The sequence below is a fragment of the Vitis riparia genome, chromosome 11, assembly GCF_004353265.1.
Source record: "Vitis riparia cultivar Riparia Gloire de Montpellier isolate 1030 chromosome 11, EGFV_Vit.rip_1.0, whole genome shotgun sequence".
NCBI lineage: Eukaryota > Viridiplantae > Streptophyta > Magnoliopsida > Vitales > Vitaceae > Vitis > Vitis riparia.
Genome location: NC_048441.1, coordinates 18464997 through 18477582, shown reverse-complemented (window position 1 = coordinate 18477582; position 12586 = coordinate 18464997). Strand labels below are relative to the sequence as shown.

At 34.0% G+C, this 12586-nt stretch overlaps 2 protein-coding genes across 2 annotated transcripts; one reads left to right on the top strand and one right to left on the bottom strand.

Moving 5' to 3' along the window:
* Positions 1 to 1004: 1004 nt before the first annotated feature.
* LOC117924884 (phenylalanine ammonia-lyase-like) lies at positions 1005 to 1914 on the top strand. The gene is given in 2 exon segments (XM_034843614.1): positions 1005 to 1569; positions 1572 to 1914. Coding segments are annotated over 2 exon segments (741 nt in total). The 5' UTR covers positions 1005 to 1056; the 3' UTR covers positions 1800 to 1914.
* A 1252-nt stretch (positions 1915 to 3166) lies between these two features.
* LOC117924883 (ankyrin repeat-containing protein At2g01680-like) lies at positions 3167 to 5664 on the bottom strand. The gene is made up of 2 exons (XM_034843613.1): positions 5009 to 5664; positions 3167 to 4313 (listed from the first exon to the last, which is right to left on the bottom strand). Exons 1-2 carry the CDS (start codon positions 5627 to 5629, stop codon positions 3366 to 3368), a joined length of 1569 nt encoding a protein of 522 aa, XP_034699504.1. The 5' UTR covers positions 5630 to 5664; the 3' UTR covers positions 3167 to 3365.
* Positions 5665 to 12586: the final 6922 nt, after the last annotated feature.

Sequence of the window (12586 nt, the reverse complement as noted above, 5' to 3'; positions counted from 1 at the left end):
CAAAAATAGTCCATGATATTATTGTTTGTATATATGGAATATTGAATGAGTGTTGGGATAGTTAGCGTGTTAGGTATTACTAACGGGATTTATTTTAATGGAATCAAAATAATCTTAATTGGGAAAAATATTTTCGGGTAAAGAGTATGAAGAATTTTTCTAAGGGTGCTTTTTCTTAAATAAGTCAAAAAGAGAGTTATTTCTATCAAATAATACCAATATGGAGATTAGTTTAAATATTTTATAATTTTGAAAGAGAATATTTTAAATAATTGTGGAGGATAATTATGTAGCTGAAAATATCTATTTTTTTTAAAGAATAATTTTAATCCACTAAATGAAAAAAAATGATAATTTTATTATTTCAATGTGTAAATTTATTTAAATAATTCTAGTGAATCACAAATTAAGGTAAAGTAATTTTGCTGTAAGAAAATTTATTGGATGTGTAATTTAAAAATGGGAGGATAAATATTTATATGAATTACACTTGTTTTAATTCAAAGATAATAGAAAAAGAAAATGACAAAATGTACTATTAGTTAGTTGACTGTGGAAATCTTTGAGTCAATCACGCAATGGAAAAATGCCGCCATCAACTCACTTGTTTATTATTGGTGAAAAATGTGGGAGAATGTCACTATCTATAGACTATAGCATCTAGTCATCAACGGCGGATTTGTTGGAGTTGGTGGGTTTACTTGTACCAAAGTTTAGGTGAAAAGAATGTTGAATATTCGGAAGTATTTCCACCGACTTCACCTGTTTCTCTTTTGAAAATTCTTTACTACTTGGATGACTTCACCTGTTTCTATTAATGCCTATATGACTGATGCTAGATTGAGAGGGAGAATGGAAAGGAAATTTAAGGAACAATATCTAATGTGAAAAAATGAGGCCGTTTATAATCAGAGTAGTAAAATTTTAAGTTTTTAGCAAAATTTCATTCAAATATCATCTCTTCGTGTAAACACTAACAAGTTTATGACAAATGTGAATTCTCTGGGATTAATCTCTGCAAGGACGAGTGCTGAAGCAGTGGAGATCCTAAAGCTCATGTCTGCAACTTACATGGTGGCACTTTGCCAGGCAGTTGACCTGAGACACCTAGAAGAAAACATGAGGGAAGTAGTGAAACATCTCATCACCCAAGTAGCAAGGAAAACCCTTTACACAGATGAAGATGGAACGCTGCTAGAATCTCGTTTCTGCCAGAAAGAACTCCTGCAGGTTGTCGAAAACTTGCCAGTCTTCTCCTATCTCGATGACCCTACCAATCCTTCATACTCCTTTTTGCCTCAACTCCGAGATGTACTAGTTGAAAGAGCTCTCAAAGACCCCAAATCCACCGACTCTGCAGGCTATTCCATTTTCAAGTGCATCCCCATATTTCTAGAGGAACTGGAGGAGAAACTTGTTGAGAAGATATCAAAAGCAAGAGAAAGGTTCGATAATGGAGATTTCCCAATACCAAACAGAATCAAGAAATGCAGGACTTACCCCATATACGGATTTGTGAGGAAAGAAGTGGGAACCAAGCTCCTTAGTGGTGAAACCAAGGTGAGTCCCGGCCCGGAAAGGATATAGAGAAGGTTTATGAGGCGATCAATGATGGGAAGTTGGGAGATGTGCTGATGAAGTGCTTGTCATTTTGGAGAGGCACGGCGGGCCCTTTCACGCCGAGGCCTAGTGGGTTGTCTTCTCCGGCGCAGTTTAATCCGGAGTATTGGGGTTGGTTTGAGAAGCTGAGGTCTCCTTCTTCAGCTTCGAATGGGAGAGTGAATTGGGACCAGCTCTAATGTAGAAGGAAGGAAAAGGCACTAATTAGGAACATGACCATAACAATTATAATGTTTGTTCGTATGTTTTTATTGTTGTTTTGTACTAGAATTTTGATTCCAGATTAAATAAAATCCAATTCCGACAAACATGATTTTGACTTCAAAATATGGATAAATCACACTGAATATGAGAGAATCAAAGAATTTTATCTAAACAAAATGGGCCTTGGGCTTAGGAGAGAAAAACCCAAAGCCCATTTTGTTTTTGCTCCCGTTCCTAACTTGAGCCGTCAATCATGTTTTCGAAAAAGAAAAGGAAGAGGAAATAATCCGGCTTAGTTCTCATATTTCTTTAATTTTTTATATATTTCACATATAACCTAGACATACAATCAAGCCGTCATCAGTTTAATTGAACTTAGTACCCATATACGTGGCACGACCCACCCTTCTAGAATCCAAAAGTCAACGATATGGATTGCTTCAAAAATCGAAATGATCATACGACCTTGGTTGTCTTGGTCCCACCTCTAATCCAAAGAAAATATCTAGAAGGAATGATGTTCTTTCTTAATAGTCTTTCCCAAGTTTACATACATGGTAAGACATTTCTTTAAAATTTTCAGTTTTTAAAGTACTCTTCCAATTGTACACCGGGCTGCGGACATGGAGAAACAAGTATTCATATGTGATGAGGTTGAAACGTATCATTTAAACACATACTTAAGTTTGGTTTTAAAAAATTTGAAATAAATACAAAAGGAAAAGATAAAGTGGAAAAGTAGGAAAAAAAAAATACTCTTTGTTTGATTTTTTAAAAATATCAAGAAGAAAAAAAATAAAATAATTTTATGATGTTTGATTTCTACAAAAAGTTCTCATGTTCGGCTTCCATGAAAAATATAAAATAAAAATTGAAATATAATTAAAAAAATTTTAAAAATTAATATATTTTAAGTTATTTAATTTTTATGTAAAAACATTAAATAAATAAAATGAATTTAAAATAAAATATAAAAATTAGTTATATTCTTTCGTAAAACAGCTCTTTCAATCACTCTCTTAAAAAATAGCTCACTGGCACTCACAGCCTATGCATATAGTTTGCTTCTTTTATAGGTTGAAAAAGCAATTTATATTCTTTATATTTTCACATATAGATGAATTTGAATCTCTCCTTCTCTCGGGAAAAATTATAGTACTGCTGCATAACAGGGTATCCCAATCGTTGGATCTTATGTGTACACACGCATTTCCATCATTATAATTAGTTGAAAAAATATTTAAGAATGTATGAATATTTTAAAGCACAACAAATTGGAAGTCCTTTCTCAAGGTAAAAAAAGAATTCAACACACACGAAAATTAGGTCAGATTGGATAGCATTAATCTTTCATACAAATTATTTGTTGGGAGGAATATAATTTTTTTTTTTGGGTCCTCTCTCTGCTTAGAAAATCTAAATATCCTTCAAACAATAATTAAGAGACATCACACAGTGTATAGGGGACAGGACACTCGGACACGAAACAACACACAAACCGGTAAATAATGGGTCCCTTATTCACAACAATTGCTTGCCGCTTACCTGATCCTGAAGCAATATATGATAGCTTTTCCCACTTTCCGCACACACCGTACTACTTTCCGCACGCACCATATGAGGAAGCGGATAATGTGAACCAACGCAACAAAGGCAAGCAGAACTAACCACACCTCCAATGAAACCCGAACCACGGAAGTGATACGAGGCACCTTGTGTCTCAGTGACATGGCTTCGCTGTCATTATTTGTGGGTGACATGGCTATTGTTGGTGACATGGCTTCGGTGTCATCATTTATGGGTGCAATGGCCAGTATAGAAAACACGTAGGTGAGAGCCATGAATGTTAATGTTATCCACATGATAATCATTAGAAGCCACATCAAGATCCCTCTCTTCACGAAAGGTACCCCACTCACAACCAGAAAGACTATGCTTAGTGAAGCAACGAAGGACACCGCGTTGCATGTCATGAACAGTCGGTACCCTTCAGGATAGTTGTGGGCCATTACGGAGGTTCCAGCTAACATCTTCTTACCATTACCGGTGACTTTTTCTTCACCCCAAACACCACCGGGAGGATTAACTGCAGCTTGGAAAGCCATTCCTGCAATCAACGTTGCAGCTACCATCAAGGCGTCACGTTTCTTCATCGTCCATTCTTTCTTATTTTCACGTATTGTCATCTCACGGCCTTGCAAGGGTCTCGGCGCTTTTGCTTCTGTGAGAACTGCAGCTACTGGTGGTGGTGGTGTTTGGGGGTTCTCAATCACCATGGTTATGCCACTTTCTCCCATGAATTCGTGACCTATGCCTAGTAACGCAGGCAAGTTTCTGGAACTTAAAGCTCCAGCTTTAGCTAGAGATTCTCGGATCTCCATACCTTTCAAGTCTCTCGGCATATGTTGTATGATATCTAAGGCTGTGAAGCCATTTCCATTCACTGCATTTACTTCCATTTTAGGTCTCTCCACCAGATATTTTGCTATCTGCATAGATTTATTTGAAAAGCATTTATGAACCAAATTCCTGCTTAGTTGTTTTAGCACAATTAGTATTTTAAAGCTAAATTTTATTTTAGATATTTTATCTTAATACAAAAATGGAAAAAAGTAATTTAACTTTTATCATAAATTTGAAATCTAATGAGGCATGTGCCATCATTCTTATTTAGATTTCTAACCAACTTATGATTAAAGAAATATATCCTATCTCATTCTGAACGGTAGAAAGTACTAGAAAAAGAAAAAGAGATAATAAAAATGAAAAAATAAAAATAAAATAAAATATGAATTATATGTGAGAAAACAAAGAGTAAAAAGGAAAAAAAAATTGAAGTATGATAAAAAAAAAATAAAAAATAAAAAACCATTGAAAAAGTTCCAATTAGATCAGTGAGTCAACCAGTTTGATGCCCAAATAGACCAAACCTAAAAGTTAAGTATATCCACTCCATGTCTCAAAATGACTCAAATATTTGTCTTGATATTTGTAGAATTATTTTTGAAAATAATTCCAAATAATTAAAATATTTTATTAGCAAATATCTGTTTTCTTAACAAGTTTTGAAAAAAAAACTCTTATATGAAAAACTGCTTTTAAAAACAATCCCCAAACTTTAAATTTGTTATCAATCTTCTTTGTGTTATCTTCGCTGCGAATCTAAGAATGGAAATATTTTTACCTCATACTGTTTCAAGGCTGCAGCGGTATGTAAAACGGTGTTGCCATAATCATCTTTGGAATTCACAAACTCCACGTCCTCTCCTGCCAATTCAACTAACAGCTTCAGCGCTCCTAAACGGTTTTGTTTCACAGCGGAATGCAGAATGGTCTCGCCTTGATCCAATTTGTACCGAGTCACTTGTGGTCGGGCCCCAACCAGCATCCTTGTGACCTCAACTTCGCCTTTCATTACCGCCAGATGGAGGGGCGTTCTTCCATCCTCATCACGGATGAGACAAGCGTCAGGATTGGCGGACAGCAGTATGTTGACCATCTCAACATAGCCATTGGCAGAAGCCAAGTGTAGAGGCGAACGCCCCCGCAAATCCAGTGCCATGGTCATGTCTGGTTTGTGAGTAAGAAGATAGCTTGCGAAGTCGAGGTGACCGAGCATGGCGGCTACGTGGAGTGGAGTCTCATTAAAGCATGTGACTGCAGCTCGAGCAAGAGTGAGTGGGTCTTTTGCCATCAACTGCTTCAAGGAATTCACACTTCCGGTTATTGATGCTTCATACAGCCTTCTCTCTCTTCCCACTACGCTCTCCTCCTCTTCTGCTCTTTCCTCATATTTCCTTTCCATTTTTCCTCTCCCAGTCTTCCTTCCTTGATTGCCAGATTTTAGCATTAAATCATAGAGGCAACTACGGGGGATATTTTTCCACAGAGACTACGAATGGGGTCATTGGAAGAAGGCCTCCGCCGGTCAACTCACTTCTTTATTATTGTGGAAAATGCCATGTAGCTTTTCCTTTCCATTTTTCCTCTCCCAGTCTTCCTTCTTCCTTGATTGCCAGATTTTAGCATTAAATCATCATAGAGGCAACTACGGGGGATATTTTTCCACAGAGACTACGAATGGGATCATTGGAAGAAGGCCTCCGCCTGTCAACTCACTTCTTTATTATTGTGGAAAATGCCATGTAGCTTTTCCTTTCCATTTTTCCTCTCCCAGTCTTCCTTCCTTGATTGCCAGATTTTAGCATTAAATCATCACAGAGGCAACTACGGGGGATATTTTTCCACAGAGGCTACGAATGGGGTCATTGGAAGAAGGCCTCCGCCTGTCAACTCACTTCTTTATTATTGTGGAAAATGCCATGTAGCTTTGTTGTGGTTGGTTGGTTTACTTGTACAAAAGTCCAGCTGAAAACGCGGAGAAATATTGGTTGGTTTACTTGTACAAAAGTCTAGCTGAAAAGAACATATCGTCGTCAATTTCTCCGATTTTTTGTTCATTTTTCCTATTTTGTCTGGAAGTCAACGGTCACGGACCAACTGCTTCAAGAGAATTTCCCGCGCTGCAGCCAGGGAATCGAACCGGCCAACAAGCTCAAGTTGAGGCTTGGTTACCAGTGGACCAGATACTCGTTTGTTAATATAAAATCACAATATAAATGTTAAATTTTATTATTAAATTAATTAATTAACTAATTCTAATTAATTTATTTTAAATTTTATTTAATTGATTAATAAAAATACAAAAACCATCCTTATAATTTTCTTAACAAATCTTTTTTTATATAATTTATATGATAACTAAATATAAAAAATATAAATATTAAAAAAATCATATATCATTATTTATTTTATATTATTGAATACATTTGAATTAAATAAATTATAATTTTAATATTAAATGTATCGTCATTTATCTCATTAATCTTATTTTTAAAAATTACTATCACTTTACTTTTATTTAATTTTGAATGTTTTTATTTTAAAATATTAAAAAAAATACAAATTTATTAAAAAAATTACTATAATATAAAAAAAATAATGAAATTCTAATTTTTTATAAATTAAAATTAATTTGATAAGATAAATAATAAATTATTAATATTGATATAGGTCTGTTTACCTATATTTTTCTTCTTAATCATACTTATATCTATTATACTTACAAAATAACTTTAATAGATGTATTCCTGCTTATTTTATTTATTTTTGGAGTTTTTTTCAAACATTTCCATGAATTTTAAATAATTTTTGTTTGATCAACATTTTTATCAAAACATCCATGATATTTTTTATATATCTATAAAATCCAAGTATCGATATATCCATATTTATCGATATTTCAAGTCTTGGCATCAAGTCATCAAAACCGCCTTTGTTGTAAAACTACATGTGGTTCATGAAAAGAATGTTGAAAATTCTTAAATAGGGTCATGTTTTTTAAAACTATTTTTAAATTATTTTTTAATATTTTATAAAAATAAGGGTATTTGAGAAGTTGCTTTTTAAAAATAATTTTTTTTTGTTTTGTATTTATAAAAACATTGTACATTGAATTTATATAATATAAATTTAATTTAATTCAAGTCTTATTAAAAATAAATTTCTTTAGTAAGACATGAATAATAATATTATAATAAAATCATAAATTATATTTTTATAAAAAAAAAATACTACTTTAGTAGATGTTAGAAACATAAAGATATTAACATATAAATTTTTTTGTTAAAAATGAATAATAATAATTTTTAACAATATTTTTTTTTAAATGAATAATGAATAAAATTTTACTTTTTTTAATATGTAAATGAGTCGAGTTCTTCATTTAATATGTCGATTGAAAGCCATATAACACAGATTTTTTGTGGTTTTAATCAATTTGTATGGAGAAAATTCTCCCAATTTAATTTTGTTTTTTGGATTTGAAGATTAGTGGATTGCTCTTTAGTTAAAACATTTTTACTGAAACTCATAATATTTATGTCCTTTCTCTTATCATTGTATCTTTTGCTATGCTTCTTTATTTTATAGGATAATTTAGTTTGTATTTTATTTGGTGTTTTTGAAAGTTGGAACAAAACACAACAAATTGATATGAAAGCTTAGCACAACATACACATCTTCCTCCTCCCCTTTGCTCTTTTCTCATATTTCCTTTCCATTTTTCCTTCATTGATTTCTATATTCTAGCCAAGGAGGAAAATATTGCGATATTAGTCCGACGAAATTTCAGGAGAAATCCTAAAAAATCGACGATATCTCGCGATATATCGGTGATTTTGGCAATAAATCGTCATTTGGGCAAACTTACCCTTATTATATAATATGCACTAAACATATATATAATTAAACTCATTATATAAAGAAAATATTAAAAGAATATTTTAAAGAGCAAATTTATTATAATTATTTTATAATTAAATGCAAAATTTTCTTTTAATTGATTACCAAAAATATAAAAATTATATAATTTTCTTCATAATGTTTTTAATATCATTAATAATTAATTAAATATTAAAAAATTATACATATATCATAATTTATTTTATATTGTTTAATACAATTGAATTAAATGGATCATAATTTTAATATTAATATATATTTTAAAATTAGACATATTACAATCAAATATCATAATATTAGATGTAATTTAATAATAAATGTACACATATAAAATTCATATTTTTATCGATGCATACGCTATTATTATCAAATGTGATAAATCATATTATACATATATCAAATTATTTAATAAAACAACTTAAAAATATCATTATACTTCTAATTACATTTTTTATGAAGTTTTTCTTATATTTTTATAAATTTTGATCAATTTTAGGCTTATCGATATTTTTTTCCAAAATATCTGCCGATATCCGTAAAATCAAAGTACCATATATCCGTGATTACCAATATTTTCATCCTTGATTCTAACTAGCATTTATCATATAGGCTACTATGGGAGATATTTTTCAACAAAGTTGACGATATCCACAATTCATTTCATTAAGGAAATAATAACCCAAATAAGGGAAGAATTGAAAGAGAAATGTGAAGTCTGAAGTCATTTTATTTCAATAATCATAACCTCATTTATTGAATTTTAATAATAATATTAATAATAATAAATGTTGATATAATAATGATAAAAGTTACACAAATATCTAAAAGGTCCGGAGAGAAATGATCAATCTTTGTGGTTAATATATGAAGTTGTGAATTGGGGTCATTGTGGAAATCTTTTAAGTCAATCACGCGGTGGAAAAATGTGTCGTCTATCAAATCACTTAGGTGGCGTTTGTTTTTTTGGCTTTTTACTGAAAGCAATTTATTTTCAGAATTTAGGTTGTTTGTATTTTTAGTTTTTGATGACTTATTACTGAATTTTTTAAAGTTTTCCATAAATAGAAAAAACCAGTTTTTTAAACATGCCCAAATACGATTGCAAGCTAACGCCCTACCCTAGCCCACCCATGCCTTGTAGCTCTCTGCAACCGGCGATCCTTTGTCATCGATCTCTTTGTCAAGAATCAAGATCGCCTCAAGAAACCCATAAAAAAGCGTTCTCGTGTCTCCGATCCAGTCCCGCAGCAGCCTGTGAAGCCTCAACAGCGTCCCGAGTCTATGCAAGCTCCGGCGTCTTTGAATTATTTTTCGGAGATCAAGAGCGTTGAATGTGAAGAAGAGAAGATTGGTGGTATTGATGGGGGCAATATGGTAGATGGTGGTGGTGAGGTTGAAGAGAGCGTCAGAAGGTTGAGTGGGAAGGGAGTGACTGTGGCGGTTTTGAAGATGTCGGTGGTTGTAATTCTAGCTTTGGGGATGAAGAAGCTCACGGCTGGTATCACAATGTCTGTTTTGACCAAACAGACAACATTGAATCCACCAGAGGCTTCCACTCCCAAAACTTTGAGCAATGCTTCGATTTAAGAAATTTAGATTGCTGAATCTCAATTTGTTAGGTAGAGCATTTGCGCTCAAAGTGTTTGTTAGGATGCCCATGAGAGTTCTTAAATCATGTGGAATACCCTCTTCCAAATGCTTGAACGCCACTGAAAGCTGCTGAAGAGATGAAAGGTTTCCCAAAGTAAATGGGATAACCCATGTTAGATTGTTCTACCCAAGCCTTAAAATTAGCAGTTTCGACATATGGCCAAAATGGAAGGGAATCTGCCCCATCAGATTGTTCCTTGTCAAGTACTAGCATAGACACTGACCAAAGAGAGGTGTTTGATTAATTGGGCTTGTATTTGTTTGCCCTCTTGAAGAGCCAAGGCTTGGGCACATGAAGTGAGCACAAAACAGAAAGTGTACTCATGGGGTATAGGCCTTGGTGTGTTGTAAAAGTGGAGGGAATTAAGTGGATGTGAAGTTTGTGAAAAGGTATTAGTAATTAATAGAAATAAAATATTAAAAAAAACAAACAACTTAATACTTAATATTATTAAGCATTATTTAGTATTAAGTTAATTAAGTTCTATTTAGAATTAAACCAAAAAAAACAAACGCCACCTTACTTATTTTTGTGGATTTGCTCGTACAAAAGTCTACGTGAAAACAATGTTGAAAATTCCAAAGTACTTCCCCAAACCTCACCTGTTTCTCTTATGAAAATTCTTTAAGTACTTGGATGACTTCCCTTGTTTATTGCCTGTATGATTGATGCTAGATTAAGAGGGAGAATGGACGGGAAATTTGAGGAACAACATCTAATGAGAAAAAATGAGTTTATAATCGGAGTGTACGGGGAAGAGAGAAAAGGTTGTACGAGGCATTTGTGGATGGAAGCGTGAATTCCTTGAAGCAGTTGATGGCGGAAGATCCACTCACTCTAGCCCGAGCTTCAGTCACTTGCTTTGATAAGACTCCACTCCACATAGCCACCATGCTTGGTCACCTAGACTTTGCAAAAGCACTTGCTTCTCACAAACCAGACATGGCCATGGCGATAGACTTGCAGGGACGTTCACCTTTACACTTGGCCTCTGCCAATGGCCATATTGAGATAGTTAACATGTTGCTGTCATTGAATTCAAATATATACCTCATCTGCGATGAGGATGGAAGAACACCCCTTTGTCTGGCGATGATGAAGGGCCACGTTAAGGTCACAAGGGAGTTGGTTAGGGCCCGACCAGAAGTCACTAGGCACAAATTGGATCACGGGAAGACCATTCTACATTCTAATGTGAGACATAATAGTTTAGGAGCCCTGAAGATGTTAGTTGAATCAGTAAGGGAGGCTGAGTTCATCAATGCCAGAGATGATTATGGCAACACTATCTTGCATACTACTACAACCTTGAAGCAGTTGGAGGTAAAATTTTCATCAATTCTTTAGGCTCTTATATATACCAATTTGTGTAGTGAAGGTAACATCACCAAACTCATTCTCAATCTAATTAACTAGACTACTATATATTGATCAATCTGTGCAGACTGTTAGGTATCTGCTCAGTGGAAATATGGTGGAAGTCAATGCAATGAATGAAAGCGGTTTTACAGCTTCAGATGTCATTGAACATATGCCAAGAGACTTGGAATCCATGGAAATCCGAGAATCACTAATCAAAAGTTGGAGCTTTAAGAGCCAGAAATGTACCTCCCAATGGAGAACGTGAGATAGCTATGGTGATCGAGGAGTCTCGATTAGATTCCGTAGCACAACCTCTGGATGTTTCTCCAAGAGTATCAAGTCCACGAGCAATCTCACGAGGCATCAGTATTAAGAAACGTTTGGAAAATCAAGAAAATTGGTTGAAAAACAAACGTGAAGCTTTGATGATAACAGCAGGTGTGATTATAGCCATGGCATATCAAGCTGGGTTTAATCCTCTCGGCGGCAATTGGCAGGATGATAAGTCTGATCACGATGTCGGAACATCGGTAATGGGTACTTATTATCCAAGTAGTTACCATTTCTTCTGGATATACAACACATAGATTAATCATACATAATTAAAGGATACTAACAATAGGAAATCACTATAAAGAACATATCTGTTTGAGCCATGATAAAAAAAAGTGATTGATTGTTGCAACCAAGTCTTCCTCTCTATGATCTTGATAATAGCTATGGTGGCTCTATGGGAAAACAGATAAACCATTTTTATCTATATTAGAGAGGGGACTTAGCATAACTCAAATTGGATTCTCATTGGGCCCTCCCATAATGGGCTTCAATGAGACCCATAGCCTACACTTGCCACTCAACTGAGCTTCTACTTAAAAAATGCAAAACCTAATTCAAAATGTGATCACTAGTTAATTGGACTCATTATAGAATAGACTATCCATTAACCCATTTTTGCAAATACAATCAATTAATGTTAGCCCATATAAAAATTTTCCAATAGTGATTACAGCCATGGAATATCAAGCTGGGCTTAATCCTCCCGGCGGCAATTGGCAAGATGATAAGTCTGATCACGATGCCGAAACATCGATAATGGGTACTTATTATCCAAGTAGTTACCATTTCTTCTGACCGTAGCCCTTGTTACTTCTCTAAGCACAATTTTTTTGCTTATAAGTGGAATACCTATAAAGAAAAGGGTTTTCATGTCAATTCTAATGGTGACTATGTGGGTCACAATAACATGCACGACGCTCGCCTACTTGATTTCACTATGGGTCGTTTCACCGAATCATGAGATGATTGTCATTGGTTATGTAATTACCATTTCAGTTTTCATTTGGTTGGGTCTGATTGGGATTGTTTTCTTGTTGCACTTCGTCCGCTTCCTCAAATGGTGTGTGAGGAAGGTACGAAAAGTTAAGAACAAGAGGGCTATAAAGTCAT